General features: G+C 37.4%; 1 protein-coding gene across 1 annotated transcript in view; it reads left to right on the top strand.

The window, feature by feature from the left end:
* LOC124795847 (tyrosine-protein kinase Abl) overlaps positions 1-19,204 on the top strand; it is a 448,464-nt gene that overhangs the window by 343,665 nt on the left and 85,595 nt on the right. Inside the window, exon 8 of the mRNA XM_047259929.1 lies at positions 12,288-12,459. Coding sequence (XP_047115885.1) covers positions 12,288-12,459 — 172 coding nt within the window. The remainder of the gene's footprint in view (positions 1-12,287; positions 12,460-19,204) is intronic.

Here is a 19,204-nt window from a genome sequence, read left to right as displayed (position 1 = left end):
CACCAAAATACCCAGTCCATAAAAAATAAAGTGAACTGCATGCTATTGATAACTTTCTTGTTAGCATAACAGAACACTGGTGTGGGGTCCTGAAATAATACATGTAACTCTAAACTCATATAATCTAGCACGCCATTATAGTAGAACCACTATGAGAGGAGATGGATCATGAATACATGTAAAGGAAGGGATTATGTATGAAGTTAGAAATGACATTATTTCATTAAACGAAGAAAAACATGTAGAAATATTAACTATAGAGATACAAAAGCCATATATATTCCAAAGATTAACTGCACTGAGTATTTACCATTCTCCCAGTGGTGACATAGCTACATTCTTCCGGAAGTATTGGACATGGTTACAAACCCTAAGGGCAAAATTCTCATTTGTGGAGATTTAAACATCAACATATTGAATCCAAATGGGTTCTGCAACACATTTTTGAGCATTATGTACAGCTGTAAAATATTGCCATTGATTAACACAGCCACAAGGATAACTAAGCATTCAGCATCAGTTATTGACCACATACTAACTGGCTTGGAGAAAGAAAACTGTGACATTGTCGTAGGTAACCTGGGCCTTTCAGATCATCCCAGTCAGCTCTAAAACTAAACCAAAACTAAAATCTCGCATAAAGAAGGGTCTTCTCTAAGAAAAAAGGGGCTGAATTTATCACTCAAATGAACAGTGAAACATTGGAAGAAGTGTACATGAAGACCAGTACAGGTAGGAAGTTTTCAGTTTATATTTAAATTTAATTTCAGGTTCAAAAAAAGTGTTTCCAAAAGTACTATGAGTTATGAGTCACTAAAACACGAAACTGGGTGACCAAAGGGATAAGGAAATCCTCTGTAACACTCAAACACCACAACAGCATAAAAAACAGTCGAAATGACACTGTATTTCAAAATACCACCTAACATACAAAAATATATATAGAAAAATTATAGCACCAAGCAAAAATGTCTCAAAATAATAATAATTATAGAAAAGGCAGAAAAAAATAAAAAGCAGCTGGGAATGTTACCATACAGGAGACAAATAGGAAAAAGACAAGACAAGTAAACACACAATTGTAGCAAAATGGTACCATAATACGTGATCCAATAAAAATTGCAAACTTTGCAACTCAATATTTCAGTAACATAGGTACCACGCTACAACACAGTTGACAAAATATAGCCTATACAAACACTGAACTGTGTTCCAAACACAATGATGCTGCAACCCAACACTTCAGAAGAAATAAGTAAAGTTATTCGGGAGGTGAAAAATAAAACTGCACCAGGTATAGATGAAGTGCCTGCGTGCTTTCTGAAGGACTGTATGGACAGTATCAAAGACCCTTTAGCGCGTGTCACAAACTAATCATTCACCACAGGTTGCTTTCCAGGGGCGCTAAAGCATGCAGAGGTGCTGCCTCTACATAAGAAAGGGGACACAGAAAGTATAGAAAATTTTGGGCCCATCTCTTTACTGTCATCATTTTTAGAAGTAATGGAAACCATAATGAAAATTAGAGTCATGGGGTACTTAACAAAGTGCAATCTTCTGTGTGAAGAACATTTTGGGTTCAGGCCTGGTAAAGGCACACAATCAGCTGTTGCTCATTTTACAAACATTGTTCTGGAAGCACTAGATAAGGGAGATCATATGACAGGCATCTTCCTTGACTTCAGCAAAACTTTCTATACAGTACACCACACAGTTCTATTACATAAACAGGAAGCTCTGTGTATAGGAGGGGTAGCAAATAAGTGGTTTTGTGCACACCTAAAAAACAGAGTGCAAGGGGTAGAGATCTCTCAAACTCCAATCAGCAATACCTTTCTGACCCAGAATACATTAATATTAGATCCCCCAAGGAAGCATGTTTGGCCCAATACTCTTTTTGATATGTATCAATGATTTTTCTCAGAGTGTCAAATACGACGAAACAATATTGTTTGCTGGTGACTCAGTAACATTTGAATCAGTGAAACATTACAAAGTTTACTAAAGAACAAAGCTGAAGAAACACTCGTGCATGTATGCAGATGGGTAGACAACAACACATTAATTTTAAATGTAAAAAAACCAACAGTATTAGTTTCCACAAAAGCAGAAAACCCAAAAATATTCTTTAAAAGTGAAAGTTGAGCTCATAGATTGTATACCACAAACAAAATTTCTAGGTTTGCATGTTAGTGCACAACTAAAATAGACTCAGCTTGTTACTGCCCTTGGGAAGAATATCTTCAGCATGCTTTGCACTGAGAATAATAAATTCAGTGTGTAGTAGCTCTTGCACCAGAGCAATGTATTTTGCATATGTTGATTCTGTGATGACTTTTGGGATAATGTTTGGGGGAACAAATGAGCAGAACAGACAAACAGTATTTAAGCTACAAAGAGGTCTGTATGAATTATGACAAAAAGTGGCAAGAGAAGTCACTGCACTGAGTTATTTAAATCCATGGGAATTATGACTGTTCCACATGACTGTATTTTGCAAATGGTAATCCACACATTTATCAGTATCCAACGAACAGGTCTCTACATGTACATGGAATCAGATCGAGCCACTACTTAAGTCTAAGTAGAAAATCGAAACAAAAACCCAAAGTAGTGTGCTGTATAATAGAATTAAACTATACAACAAACTACCATGAGAGATCAAAGACAGAAGTGAAATACATGCCTTAGGAATACCCTTAAAAATTATTTGTTAGAAAAGTGCTTTTATACTGTAAAGGATTACCTAAAATGATGGGTACATTTTGTTTACAATTGTGCTAATTATTAATTACTGCAGTTAAGGGACATTTCACAATATATTCAATAGAACAGTGAAATACAGTGTCCAAAATATGTAACCCTGTAAGACAACAATAAGTGTGTTAACGTATGATTTAGTGTCAATCAATACAAAATATCAAGAACTGGAAATGAAATATAAAGCAGTGGATCGGAATTATTGCCTAACACAAGACAACGCTGTTGTTAATGATCATTCCACGCCAAAAATGTGGCGTGTCTCCCCCCCCCCTCCCCCTCAAAAAAAAAAAAAAAAAAAGCAAGAACGACATGTAAGTACAGCCCCAGTGATACCATTATCAAACAAATTTTCAGCACTAGTAGCGGATTGTGGTAATACAACTGACATAAACGAACCAGAAAGTAATCGCAAAACTCCCGCTAAAGAACAAAAAAAGAACTTGCCAACCTTAAGAAGCACCAAAGGGCTCCTTCTGTATGCCGACAGTCATGGAAATGATCTATCCAAGAGTTTTCGCGAAAGTATGCATTCAAAACATTTAGTTTTCACGAAAATCAAGCCTGGTGCAATGTTAAATGCAGTGGTGGAGAATATTACAGCAGAAGCAAGTCAACTGAACAAAGACGCTCACGTTGTGATTATTGGCGGTGGCAACGACGTATACAAAAACGAAAGCAAGACAGTCCTGTGATGTTTCCATAACATGTTACCAAAACTATTTCAAATGAACATTGTCATCACAAACGTGCCAGTGCAATGTGATTTACCACTGTGGTAGTGCGTAAACAAAGAGATTCGACACTACAATTCCGAGCTAAAGAAACTGTGTGATAAATTTAGCCTTGTACATTTGATAGACTTAAGTAAGATGAGTCGTGATGAACACACAAAACACGGATTCCACTTAAACAGGAAAAGGAAAGCCACGCTAGTTTCCCACATAAGCAAACTGTCTGACAAAGACAGTGTAGAGAAAGCTGCAGTTGCTCTAGGCTACAACCACGAGACTATTTTAGAATAAAGGACCATAATAATAGTTTTCACGGATGTATTTCGGATATGACTGAGTCCTGTTCAAGCAAAGAAAAGCAAGGCTGTGAAATAAGTGATCAGTCATTGCAGGACAGCTCTATAAAACCAGTGTATGCAAAATGTTGTATAAAGTGTAACTCAAACAATTTAGATTCGTGCAAGATGGTAAATAAACAAGAAAGGATAGCACCCTTAAAGTTAATGCACTTAAATGTGCAATATCTTATAAACAAACTAAACATACTACAAATATTCATAGAACACCACTTGCCACATGTACTAGTAATGACAGAACATGGGCTAAAACATAGTGAAATAATATATTATAGATTAGAAGGTTACATACTAGCAAATAGTTATTGTAGGCAAAAGGTAGTGGTGTGGCAGTTTGTTAATAAGGTTACAGAAGCTAAAAAACTTTCCTTTCTTGAACACCATGCCAAAAAAGGATCAATTGTAATGACAGGTATTGTACTCCACAGTAAAGATCGTAAGTTACCAATGCATAAAGTGATTGGAGTATATAGGCCACCAAGTGCTGATGTAATGCTGTTTATGGATAAACTGAGTAGTGTTGTTGGTCAGGCCGGTTCTAATGACCTTACTATATTAGATGACTTTAATATAGATGTAAACTCAAATAGTAAACTTGAAACTCAGTGATGTACTGACCTCCTACAATCTTGTAAATATAGTGAACTCTGACACCAGAGTAACGGACACATGTTCCACTAGAATTGATTATGCTATAATCAACAAAGATGTTATAGATAAGGTAAATTACAGTAACTTAGATTTTCTTTATTCTGGGCACTTCTGTAAGGTGATACAATACATAAATTCAGTTATGCATTTAAAAAACATTGTGCTACAGAAATGAATGCTGAATACCTCAAATATTAATGCTCTTAAAGACAGACTAGCGAATGAGAAAAGGGATTCTGTGTACCAGGTAAAAGGGTCAGATGAGAAATTGAATGAATTCTACTCAACCCTACTGCATCATTATGAATATAGTTGTCCAGTCAGAGAAATCCAGAAGGTAGTTAAACACTGTCAAAATGGAAGTAATCCTAGACCAAAACTTCTACCAAATATGATTAGGCTCAGGCAGCAAGTACATGATCTAAACCAGCTTTATAAAGCTACTACTATGCAGGTGTTCAAGGAAAAATACAATAGGGCCAAGCAAACTTTCAAAACTGAAATTGTTAATCTAAGAAGCAGGTTAACAGCAAAACAATACAACTGTCTGACAACATAAGCAAAGCATCTTGGAAGCTGATTGACAAATACCGAAAAAGTCCCAACAAGATGAACATGGAACCACTCAGCATAAGACATGATGGTAACACTATAAAAAACCCCAGATACTGTATGTAATATTTTTAATAACTACTACATTTCTGGCAAACAGTCAACCCATATTAGAGTTTCACAGGTAGAGACCCGATGCCATTTCGCCCAGTGTACCGAATTTGAATTTGTGGAAGTGAATGAGCAGGAGATTCGCAGGGCAATATACATGCTAAAGAAAAAAATTTTCATCTGGATGGATGGCGTATCCAGTGCTAATACTAAAGTGTGCGCAAAAGAAATCTCTAAACCTCTTAATCACCTGATTAATTGCAGCACTAGAGAAAACATGTATCCAACGGTTCTAAAAACGAGTGTAGCGAAACCAGCATATAAAAAGGAAAGTAAGAAAGATGTCTCCAACTATAGACCAATATCATTAATTCCCACTTTTATTAAGATATTCGAAAGGATTATCCTTTCTCAGCCAAGTGCCTTTTTCACAAAACATAAACTGCTTGTAGATTCCCAGCAAGGCGTCAGAAAAGAGCTAAGTACAACCACAGCAGTTACACAGTTCATCCATGAAGTTTACTGTCTGTTGACCAGAAGATGCAGACTGCAGGTATATTTCTGACAAGAGCATTTGATACAGTAAACCATAGGGTACGTCTTAAAAAGCTAAAATCTTATGGTATTGGGGATCAAGTCATGAATCTTCTAACCACATACCTGCTGAATCATATGCAAAGCACTAAATTATCATACAAACTAGATAATAAAATCATGAACTCCCTGTCCACCAGTGAACCTGTATTACAAGGTGTACCACAAGGCTCAATCCTTGGACCCTTTCTCTTCCTTATATATATTAACGACATTGCACAACCCATTAACTCCCATATTGTAAGCTATGCAGATGACATGTCGATCTTATTCTATGGAAGTGAATCTGATGAGCTAGAATCTCTTGCTACTGGTGGTGTAACAGAAGTAACAAAATACTTCACTGATCAGGGACTCAAGGTGAACGTCACCAAATCTCAACTACTGACATTTGAAACAGGCAGTTCTCACCAGAACAATATGAATAGTGTGTGTAATATCTCTGCAACAGAAAATGGTAACTGTAAATTCCTGGGTGTGTATGTTGATGAAAATTTGCGGTGGACATACCACATTAATTTCGTATGCGAAAAAGTCAGTTGTGTCATATATCTCCTCAGCCAGCTCGCGAAGATAGTTCCTAGCCAAGCACTGAAATTAGTATATTATGGAACACTTTACCCCTTTCTCAATTATGGAATTGAACTATGGGGCTCTGCAGTTGATGTACATTTAAAAAGACTACTACTACTACTACTACTACTACTACAGAAAAGAGCAATAAGACACACACATGGGATGGGACATAGAGATTCATGTTGTGAAGTGGTTGTGCAGCACAAATATCTGACAATATATTCTCTTTACATCTTCAAAATAGTTGTATTTTTTATAAGTCAACCAACAGAGGCTATCAAGGGCAGTGATGTACATGATCACGACACTAGAACAAAGTGTAACTATTTCCGTAACAGAACAGCGTTAAAAGTGACTGATAGAAGTCCATATATCAGTGGTTTGAATTGGTATAACAAGCAACCAAACGCTCTAAGAACGTACACAAGAAATGTTTTTAAAACAAAATTAAAATCTTTTCTAATAGAAAAATGTTTATATTCTTTAAATGAATTTTAAGATAGTGATTGTAACATGAAACATTAGCATATCAGTTGTAATGTGATAAATGTAAAAAATAGACGTAAGAAGCAACAGCAACATAATATAGTGTATTTTATAAGTGTAAATATAACCATAGTATTAAGTCTGATGTTTTCAAAAGCCATCGTTACGATGGATCCACGTAAAGAAAATGTAAATAAATAAAAAAATAAATAATTAAATGTATTTATGTGTGAAATTGAGTGTGTTTATGTATCTCTGTGTCTGTAGTTTATGTGTTTATGTAGTTTATGTGTTGACAACATACATACAATTTACATTGACTATGGATGTATAAATAAATAAGTACATAAAATAAAGAAACAAATAAATAAAAACCATTTTGAGGTTTATCTCAGATTGCAAAAACTAAATGTAAAGTTATTGGGAACCTACTTAAACCCCTGGCATCAGGAACTTTTTTGTGTTTGTATCCAAGAGATCCGTTTATAACCATTAGGTATGCTTGTGACATTGAACAAAAACTACTTCAAAAAAATTGCAGTGGTGTAAGTTGGAAGATGGCATAAATCCTTCTATTGCTAGTGTGTGTCATATCTCACAGAGCACCCTTGGTGTAAAAGCACCGCTGCGTTTATGTGTATACTTGGAGATGAACAGACAGTCCATTCATTCCAGCTACCATCTTGTGATGCAGCACATGTAGCTGGAGTTGTGCTAATGTTATCAGCTGTATGCTCTTGAACAAAGTAAATTTACAACTTGTGTTATAAAATTTAACTGCAATTACATTACATGAATTATGTGGAGTTATAAGCCCTGATGGTATTGAAAAGGATTAAATCATAAAACATTAGGAATGCCTCAAAGCACTTGATGGTTTTGATTAGGTACTGTGCGAACTGCATTAAATCGACTGTTGTCTTTAATGTACTGTCGAGTAATTCCCAGGTACTACAGGAACTGTCACCACAGTCATACTGGAGGTGGTATACCCCTATCTTCCTCCAGCTTTTGATTGATCTTAGTCCATTATAAGGGCTTCTGCAGTTTACACTGAATTCTGAACAATTATACAGTTTGATATCTTTCACATTTAGAAAACATTGCCAGAGATGAAACAAGTGGTGACTGAGAAATGCCAGGAACAGTTGTGGCTAGAACCCCAGGAAAATGTGTTTCTAACATGGCACTTACCAATGAGCCTTAGTACTTCTTTCATCTGTGGCAATGATTTGTTAATTAAAAAGATGCCAGGCTACAGTATGATTTGGAGTTCACATTAAATTGTGTGTCCCCCTGTAACTACCTGGGTAAGTCGGCTCAAAATTCAGGTAAAGGCAAAAGCATACCTTTCTCAATAGAACCATGTCATGTAAAGGACTGCAGTTTTTAAACCAACCATTGGGTTATGGACAACGTTGCTTTTTACTACAGGAGGGCACAGGTTGACACCATTTCAATTGTGGGCACCCAGTTTCATCTGTTGCTAAAATCTAAAGTAAATTTAGATTTTAACGTAATGTTTTGGCTTGACCAAAAACATTTTTATTGGTAAAAAAAAGACCATTCATAAACCACTGATGCCATGAATTTCAGTTTACACTATTCTCAAATTTTCTGAAAACTGGATCAAAGTAACAAGGCAGATATATATCTGTCAGTTCTACAAAAACAGCCTTACTGTGACAGCATTATTCGAGATATATGTTGCAGTAGATCATTGTGGATGGAGAGTGAACAACAGATTTCAATGTTCTTCAAGGAAGTAAAGTACAAGGACCACGCTGAAACTTCTGAGAATGACAAGGATTTAGCACTCTTACACTAAGTAAGATAGTTGGTTAAAGCATCCAATTTTTATAATTTCGTTGATGCCTTTAGCTGCCATTCTGTTTATTTCATGTATGATTGTACAATTTTGGCCTTAGGCCATTTTCAAGTATCTAAAACTTGAAAATGACCTAAGGCCAAAATTGTACAATCGTACATGAAATAAAGAGCACGGCATCACAAAATCATTCAGAAAAATTCATAGCAGTTGCAGACTCTTATCACACTGAAAATTATAGCACCCAGTTTTGTTTGTTGATGAAAATTTCAGCATCTATTTGAATTTTGTATCTACATATATATTCATACATTGCAAATTGCTGTGAAATATGTAGCGTGTGAAGAATGATTGCTTAGATATCTGTGCAAGCTGTTATTAATGTAATCTTGTATTTGCCATCCCTGTTGGAGCGATATATAGGGGCTCTAGTCTTTCCTGAAACTTGCCGCTTAATACTGATTTTTTAAACTTCGTAAGTAGACTTTTGTTTGCTGGTTCACGTTTTTCAGTATTTCCATGGCACCCTACAATAGGTGAAACAAACCTCTCATCATATGTACTGCCCTCTTTTGTATAATTGTGGTATCCTGATCAGTATTTTACGGTGGGTCGTACAAGTGTTTTGTAAGGAATCTCTGTTGTAAGCTGATTGCATTTTCTCTTATCATACCAATGAACTGAAGTCTGCCACCTACTTTTCCTGTGACTGATTCTAAGCTTAGGTGCCCCCCCCCCCCCCCCCCCCCCTCCCTCCTCCCCTGGAATCTGGAGCACAGTTTTTTTATTCATTACAGAATTCTCATAAACATCTAGGAGTGATTTCTCAAAAAATCTCACTTATAGCCCATAGTAACATTACATGCCTGACTGAAGTGAGAAAATACTATAGCAGTTACCATTTTCTCTTTAGAAAGTGTAACACCAGCCATAGAGTCAGCCATTCCTTATTTTGCGATTCGTTTTCCCTTCCATAGTAATGAGCACGCTGCATTACAGTGGGTCAAACGAAGGCTCTTGTGTGCTGTGGCAGCCTTCCTTTATTGCCTTCTTCGAAATATTGTTGTACAATTGGTTATGAGGCATATTGCAACTGCGTTGGAGCAAATTCCCCATCAGAGCCTTCTTAAAGTAATCAACAATAGCTAAGTGCAGTGCTACCTGATGTGTTGTTTGGTTTCACAGAATGCCACGTGCTTTACTGTGTGCACTGCTATTTGCTTCAATGATCCCTTTCACAACAATTTTGCTGTCTTCATCATGAGAAATTATCAGAAAGTATGTTACACCATTTGATAGTGCTGGGAGGAGCTGTAAACATGCCTGGGGAAGCTTAGTGTGTTAACTTAGTGTATTATGTTTATGTAACAATGAGGGAGCTCTTCTGCCATGGCCACACATTCAGACTTGAAATGAGGCTAATTCCGTAGCCTTTAGTAGACAAAAGCCTGAAACTGTGATCATTCATATTTTTTGGGGCTGGCATGGCCCAGCAGGAGTCAGTTACTGATATGTTAAATAGCAAACAATTTGCCAAGATTTATCAGCTGACTCCATTTCTATGTAATTCTGACCATAGTGGAGAAGGACAAGCTTAGGTTTTTATAGATTTTTCTCTGCACACAATAACACACACACACACACACACACACACACACACACACACACACACACACACACACACACACACACACAAAATAAATAAATATATATTAAATAAACATATATTAAATAAACATAAGAAATTCACAAGCTTTGTACTTAGCTTCTACATTAGCCTGCCAGTGATGAATTCTGTAGTGTCAATCTATCCCACTAAATTCATGAAATGCTCTCCATTCACACAGCCTTCATTTATTACCAGCTGTGGAATTAATTCACCAATGTTTGTGTGTGATGATTTTCTACAAATTTCAAAGATCTCAAAATAAATAAGTTTCTTCAGTGATTATATTTTGCATTTGAGTAATTATTTTCTTTATATTGTTGTACTCCTTTTATTTAATGAATTTGTATGGGTGAAAGTCTTTGAAAGATTTAAAATCTATCTTTGTGCCCTAAAACTGGTGCTTAGATTAGACATTATAAATTCTGTGGAGTATTTTAAATGTGTAAAATAATTTGTGAAAGGATATTTTGTATATACATGTACATCTTGAGAACAGATTTAGTGCCAAATTAGTATTGTGCAATTAATTAAGCATGTAATATGTGCTCATAAATTCTGTAATAAAATTATAGTTGTAGGATACTACTGGTGGTAGTCTGTTCCTGTAAAATGATTTTCTTTAGCACAGAATTTTTCCATATTTGTTGTAAGCTACAAAATATTTTTATCGCACATGTGGAGCATTAAAGTAACTTGTATGACCACCACATTTTGTTTTCTTTGACAAAGATTCAGTTACAGCTGTTAATGGATGTTGAGCAGCTTTATACTGGGTGATTCTCTGATGATGATACAAAGTTTCATGGATGATAGAGAAGAGTAAATGTATCAATTTGAGGTAAGGGTCCCTGGTCTGAAAATGACTGAGTCAAAAGTTATAATCAAAAATCTTTGATACCTCTGATAGTGGAGTACATGTGCTAGTATTGTTGTTGCTGAGATTTTAGGGTAAGCAACTTTCAGAGGTGGCAGTATGGACCAAAACAAGACAGTATGAACCAAAAAAAGACAAAAATATGTAGTAAAATGAGCTCTAAATTGCATAACTTAAGAGCTATGAGCATTTGTCCATCATCTGCATATCTCTTCTACTGAAAGGCGATAGTCAAGGAAACTGAACTTACTGAAAAAGGGATTCTGAAATACTCTGGGAATTCTGAGAGAGTCAAGGAAGAGCTGAACTGCTTGTTGATTAAAAGTATTCTACTGAGTAGTTTTGTTGCCACTCATTCTTTGATTTTGTCCAGAAACAGTTGGTTGTGCGGTGACATAAGGAAAGGGTGAAGAGGTGTACTGAAACTGTTGTAATGTTTGTTACTCAATTGTAATTACCTTCAGCATGCTTGCCGATTATGGAATGTTCATTATTGTCTGTGGGTTTACACGCTCCGGGTCCAGTTCCCATTGCATAATCTTGAGATGACTCGATGCGATATTTGGTCACATAGCTGTAAATTCATTTTTTTGGCAGAGTTTATTGCAAAGTAGTATTTTGTTGGCTTTGCACAGTGTCATACTTAAAGTTAACAATGACCAGAGTGTGAAGAGCATCGAATATAAAACATGGTGGGTTATTGTTATCAAAGTATAATAATACTACATTCCATTGGCAATGGTTCAGAATGTGTTCCTGCAAGGATTTCTGAAATACTTCAGGTTATTGAACAGAGTGGTGATGGGTGAAGGTAACATAGCATTTTTCACGGAGGGTTATAACTCACAGAATAATTGATAAAACTGTAAATTCTAGCCAGTCTTGAAATAATCACTAATAAGTGACATGGCAACTCAAAATATTTCATTTATGTTAATAAAAGATTGTAAAATATAACTTCCACTCACAACAAGAATTGATTCTGCGAAATTTGAAATTTCAACATGGATGAACTGTAAGTCTCAGGGAAATCTTTTGATGAAACAGTTGCCATCTTGTGTTATAAGTTTCACTTCTTGAAGGAAATGTGTTACAGGGATTTGGCTGCTCGGAACTGTCTTGTTGGAGAGGATCACTTGGTCAAAGTGGCCGATTTTGGACTTGCACGCCTAATGAGGGATGACACATATACAGCTCATGCTGGGGCTAAATTTCCTATTAAGTGGACTGCACCAGAAGGTCTGGCATACAACAAGTTTTCAACAAAGGTGTGTAGTAAAAAGTTCAAAAATTGTGGAAGCAACAAATTTGTAATTCAAAGAGCCAGAGTGTGTGATTGTGTTAATCCTGTACTTGTGTAGAGTCAAAGTTAATTATACTAGCAGAAGCCGACATAAAAGAAAAACTAATTCCTTCTTAAATAAGGTATGTGAAAGGATACTATATTTGCTTCAAATGAAAATGAAATGAATAGTAGTTTAAAAAGTAAAAGAAAATGTGTAACATTCATGGTCTCGGGTGAAGTTATACGCATCATTAGTTGCACCCTGATCATTATTTCAAAATCAAATTTTGAATGTTTCTTGTATCTCAAGTGTGTTTGTGACCATTGATTATTACAAAAGTATTTCACCATATTTGCACATGTTTGGTGTTTCCAGTTTATTCATTTTTTTAGGTTTTGTTGTGTAATCAGATTTGTATTTCTATTGGTGTGTTCTTTATACACATGATGTAGGAGCATGAAGACTATTATGATGAAAAAATACAGGCACTGGTTTTTAGAGTAGGAGACTTGTTGATCTGGAAAAAAGGTGCAGTTGGTGGTAAAAGGGCTTCTCTAGGATAAACAGGAAAATACAGCATTCCAGAAAGAGAAAAACAGTAGGACAGAATTGGATGAAAATAACTAATTAAATGTCAAAAAAAGTGGATAGCACTTCAAAAGAGAGTAAGAAATGGAAGAGAGAGCACTTTGGACCCATAAGATTCCATCTTCAGTTGCAGAATGGTACAGTGGAAAGACCTCCTTCAGAAAAGCAAAGATGCACAAATTCTTTCACACGAGCAAGCACATCTCTCTCTCTCTGTGTGTGTGTGTGTGTGTGTGTGTGTGTGTGTGTGTGTGTGTGTGTTTTCCATTTTCAGAAAAGGCTTTGGCTAAAAGGTAAACGTGTAACAATCTTTTCGTAGTGCCTGTATGCAACTCAATGTGTCTTCTTTATGGTGAGTTAACAATGTACCTTTTTCCTTAAATTGTTGATATTCCAGCCTGGAGTTTCCATTGTTAGAGTCCATCTTCAGGCACTTGTACTCAGAGTGATCAAAAATCCACATTTATATATAATATATATAAGTGCTGGCAGGTCGATAGACACACAAACACACACACAAAATTCAAGCCTTCGCAACAAACGGCTGCCCCATCAGGAAAGAGGGAAGGAGAGGGAAAGACAAAAGGATGTGGGTTTTAAGGGAGAGGGTAAGGAGTCATTCCAATCCCGGGAGCGGAAAAACTTACTTTAGGGGGAAAAAAGGACAGGCATACACTCGCTCGCTCGCTCGCGCGCGTGTGCACACACACACACACACACACACACACACACACACACACACACACACACACACACACACACACACACACACACACACACACAGGCAGACCTATGTAAATGCAAAGAGGTTGGGCAGAAAAGATCTCTGCCCAAACTCTTTGCCTTTACAAATGTCTGCTTGTGTCTGTGTATGTGCGGATGGATATGTGTGTGTATGTGAGTGTATACCTGTCCTTTTTTTCCCCCTAAGGTAAGTCTTTCCACTCCCGGGATTGGAATGACTCCTTACCCTCTCCCTTAAAACCCACATCCTTTTGTCTTTCCAGCCGGCCGAAGTGGCCGTGCGGTTAAAGGCGCTGCAGTCTGGAGCCGCAAGACCGCTACGGTCGCAGGTTCGAGTCCTGCCTCGGGCATGGGTGTTTGTGGTGTCCTTGGGTTAGTTGGGTTTAACTAGTTCTAAGTTCTAGGGGACTAATGACCTCAGCAGTTGAGTCCCATAGTGCTCGGAGCCATTTCAACCATTTTGTCTTTCCCTCTCCTTCCCTCTTTCCTGATGAAGCAGCCGTTGGTTGCGAAAGCTTGAATTTTGTGTGTATGTTTGTGTTTGTTTGTGTGTCTATCAACCTGCCAGCACTTTTGTTTGGTAAGTCACATCATCTTTGTTTCATATATATTGTGTGTATATAGAACTTTGCTTCCGCCATTTGCCGATGGGTGGCGACAACGGTAAGTAGCTGTTGAAAGAAGCAGATCACAGCATCAGGCAGTTAGCATGGACCTCGGTCAACATAACCTCATTCAAACATTAGTCGATTTTTGTCTGCATCATGAAGTTGTTCTTGCTTAAAAATGTCAGTTTACAAGCCTAATTCTCGTCATTTGTGGGAGGTGTTACTGTTTTGTTTCAATATGAAGAAAACAGCAGCTGAGTCTCATTGAATTGCTCTCAGGTATGTATGGTAAGGATGCTAGTAGTGAAAGAATGTGTTGAGTGGTTTCAATGCTTCAAGAATGGTGATTTTTAATGTCGTAGACCATCATAGTGGTGGAAGAGATAATGTTTTCAAAGATGCAGAATTGGAGACATTGCTGAGTGAAGACTCAGGTCAAACTCAAGAAGAATTGGCGTGATTAGTGGGAGTAACACAGCAAGCCATTTCAAAATGTCTCAAGGCTATGGCATGATTCAGAAAGAAGGAACTTGGGGTCCCATGTGAGCTGAAACCAAGAGACAAAAATGGAAGGGATTTCTGCATGGCATATGATGGGGGTCGAAAAATGTGTTCATTACGATAACCCTAAATGCAAAAAATCATGGGGAGGTGCCGGCTATGCTAACACATCGATGACCAAACCGAATATTCACGGCTCCAAGATCATGTTCTGCATTTGGTGGGACCAGCTTGGCATCATGTAATATGAGGTGTTACAACCAAGTGAAACAACCACAGGTGCTTGTTATCGAACACAATTGATGCGTTTGAGCAGAGCATTAAAAGACAAACAGCCACAATACAGCGAGAGGCACAATAAAGTGATTTTGCAGCACAACAATTCTCGACCCCACGTTGCAAAAGAGGTCAAAACGTACTTGGAAACGTTAAAATGGGAAGTCCTACCCCACCCACCATACTCTTCAGACATTGCTCCCTCTATCGATCATCTGTTTAGATCAATGGTGCATGGCCTGGATGACCCAACACTTCCAATCTCATGAAGAAGTCACAGATTGGATCGATTTGTGGATCGCTTCAAAAGATGAACAATTTTTTCAACGCGTTATTCGTACACTGCCTGAAAGATGGAAGAAAGTAGTGGCCAGTGATTGAAAAATACTTTGAACGATACATGTGTAACCAATTTGTTTCATTAAAGCCTCAAACGTTGGGGAGAAAATGGCAGAAGCAAAGTTGTACACCTTGTAATAATAATAATAATAATAATAATAATAATAATAATTACAAAACATAAAATGTCCCAAGGATTCAGCTTGTACCAGGATCACCAACAGGATTTGGAAGTAGTGGACCCACCTTCATTCTACCTGCACCAGAAATTCTGCATATGTTGACGAGTATACTTGCATGACTGGGGTGATGTGCTACATATTGAATATATGTGGAGGCTTTCTTGATTTTCCGGTTTCTTGAAAGGGTTTTAGCTTGTGGGATCTTGTTTACACAGAGCATCTTCAACAGGCACCTATAAATGGAAACTTAAGATTACAAAATTGGGTGCAGTATACTTCTAACATGGAAATAAATGACACGTCTAAAAGGACAATATATGTGAAATCATAATTAAATTACAACTGAAATCCCCCTCCCTCCTCCCACCCCCTCACCCTGTTTTCTTACTCCATTAGTGGTGAAATCAACACAAATCAAACAAATCAGTTAAGCGTTGAAGTAGGCTGTTACGTCACAGAGGATGTCTGTTGAAAGAGTTCTTGCAGTCGATTGAAATACTATGTCGAGCAAGATCCAAAATTGAGTCTGACTTTGATGTTACCTGGACATGAATAACTGCCCTTGGTGAATTCATGTCAATCATTGGATATTTTTACTGGCCATCTGACTCCACTATAACCGTTGTAGAATCATTCAAAGTAAGTCTGTGCTCAGGAATGCGGGAGTTCCCCGGTCGTCCAGTGTTACTTGGAGGTGACTTGAACCTGTTTAGTATAGCCTGAGACATTGATGGATTCATTGCAGGTGGTGTGGACAGTCAGTCCAATGAAGCAGTTTTGGATACATTTTCTGAAACCTGTCTTGAGCAGCTAGTTTGACAGCCTAAAGACACTGGAAATATTTTAGATCCTGTAGCTACAAGCAGGCCTAACCTTATTGACAATATATTGTAGAAACGAGGTTAGTGCTTATGTTGGTTACTAAGTTAATAAATCCATCACAAAGGCTAGGAGAATTTTTATGCTGGAAAGAGCATGTAAGCAGCTTCTAGTATCGTACTTAGACAACAAGTAGACATCATTTAGTTCCATTATAATTGATGTAGAGGAATTATGGCCAAAGTTGAAACTGACTGCAAAGTTTGCTCTGGAGAATTATGTGCCGAGTAAGTTGATTAAAAAACGAAATCACCGAAAGTGATTTAAAAACATAATCTTGAAAAATGGCGAGGAAACATAGATTTTTGTACCCTCAGTTCAAAAAAGAACACTGAAATATTCACATGCAGAAGTTAGTACAGATTCGTGTGGCTATAAAAATGACGAACCATGAAGCATACAATTACTTACACCACTATTACACTGGCAAAAGATCTTGCTGAGAATCGACAATAATTCTGGTCCTATGTAAAAATTGGTAAGTGTGTTGACTGCTTCTATTCAGATACTCGTTGACCAACATGGTGTTGCAATAGAAGACAGCAAAAGGAAAACTGAAGTTCTAAGTTCTGTATTTGAAAAGTAATTCTTGCAGGAAGATCGTATAGACGTATCATTAACTGACCATCGCACAGAATCCCCTACTGAGGAAATGGACATCCTTGGTATTGAGAAGCAACTGAAAGAGTTGAAAACAAATAAGTTGCCAGATCCAAATGGAATACCAATACTGTTTTACAGTACTCTTTGGCATTGGACCCTTACTTAGCTTGTATTTGTCATAAATCTCTAGCCCAGTGCAAAGTCCCAAGAAACTGGGAAAGATTGCAGGTGACACCATTATATAAGAACATTCAAAAGACAGACCTGCAAAATTACAGACCAATATCTGTAGTATTGGTTTGCTGCAGAATTCTTGAGCATATTTTAATTTCGAATATAATAATTTTCCTTGAGTCAGAAAACCTTCTGTCTACATATCAGCACGGATTTAGAAAGCATTGCTTGTACAAAACTCATCTTGCTTTTTTCTCAAACTGTATTCTGTGAACCATGGACGAAGGGCAACAGGTACATTGGATTCCATGTCCCTAGATCTCCATAAATCATTTGATACTGTGCCCCACTGACCCATACACAATAGGTTCTTGAATATGAGAGTAGGTTCAGCGGCCTTTTGAATAATAGAACAAAGTGTGTAGTCCTGGATGGCAAGTGTTCATTGGAGACCAGGATGTCATCAGAATTGCCCCAGGCAAGTGTGCCAGAATTGGTCTGTACAAATGATCTGAGAGAGTGGGTGGCAGCAATGTGTGACAGTTTGCTGATGTTGTGCAGTGTACAGCAAAGGTCATTGTTGAGTGACTGTCAGAGGATGTAGGATGTCTTAAACTAAATTTCTGTTCAGTGGCAGCTTGCACCAAAGGTGGAAAAATTGTAAGCTAATGCAGATGAATAGGAAAAATAAATTGTAATGTTAGAGTACAGTATTAGTGGTGTGCTGCATGACACAGTCATGTTGATTAAATAACTACACAAAACATTGCAAAGCGATACGAAATGGAATGAGGACATTACATTGGTTATAGGGAGGCCAAATGGTGGACTTTTTTATTGGAAGAATTCTAGGAAATGTTGCTGATCTTTAAAGGTGACTTTGTATAGAATACTTGTGTGACCCATTCTTGAGTACTGGTAAAGTGGTTGTTATCCTCACCAGATTGGATTGAAGGTAGACATCGAAGCAATTCAGAGATCTGCTGCTATATTTGTTACCGGTATGTTCGATGAAGTTTCGATTATTATGGAGATGCACCGAGAACTCAAATGGGAATCCCTGGAGGGAAGACAACATTCCTTAGCAAAATACAGTTGAGAAAATTTAGAGACCTGGTGTTTGAAGCTGACTGCAAATAGTTCTGTTGCCACCAACATGAATTTTGCACAAAGAGAAATTAGGGCCCATACAGAGGCTTATAGACAGGATTACTCCCTTGCTCCATTTAAAAGTGGTACAGGAAAGGGAATGACTACTGCTGGGGCAAGGCACCCCATGCCATGCATTGTAAGGTAGCTCATAGAGTATGTACGTAGGTGGAGATGAAAGGATGTTGTACGTTACCACTTCAGACTATACACATGGGTGTTCATCCATACTGGTTGCTGACTATTTATCATAGAAAAATGAATAGTGATTGCACAGTAACGGTTACGTAAAGTGTATAACCTTATGCAGAGTCTCCATGGGGCCACAGTGTGATGAAGCACAGAACACGTTTTGTGTTGGGGATGATGGTGTAAACCAGCTGTCAACAAAACAACTTGGAGAGCATATTTGGAAGGTCGGAGAAGGTTAGTGAGCAACATAGGCTTCATTTTGGACCATGATTTTTAAAAAAAAGGAAAAAACCTACTTGCAGCAGAGAAATGTGTTCAAGCATTTTAGGCTAGGATAGATTGTATAATGTGAGGCATACACTTGTTTGTAGGTTTTGAGATGAGTTATCAGTTTTGAAATATTTTGACTATATATTTTGACTAGAATATGAAATCTATATATGAACCAGCCTATTTGGTTGACAGCAAGAGCTTCAAGATATGAGACTCAGC

The sequence above is a fragment of the Schistocerca piceifrons genome, chromosome 4 (assembly GCF_021461385.2).
Source record: "Schistocerca piceifrons isolate TAMUIC-IGC-003096 chromosome 4, iqSchPice1.1, whole genome shotgun sequence".
NCBI lineage: Eukaryota > Metazoa > Arthropoda > Insecta > Orthoptera > Acrididae > Schistocerca > Schistocerca piceifrons.
The sequence above is the reverse complement of the archived record's forward strand: the minus strand, read 5'-3'. Positions and strand labels throughout refer to the sequence as shown.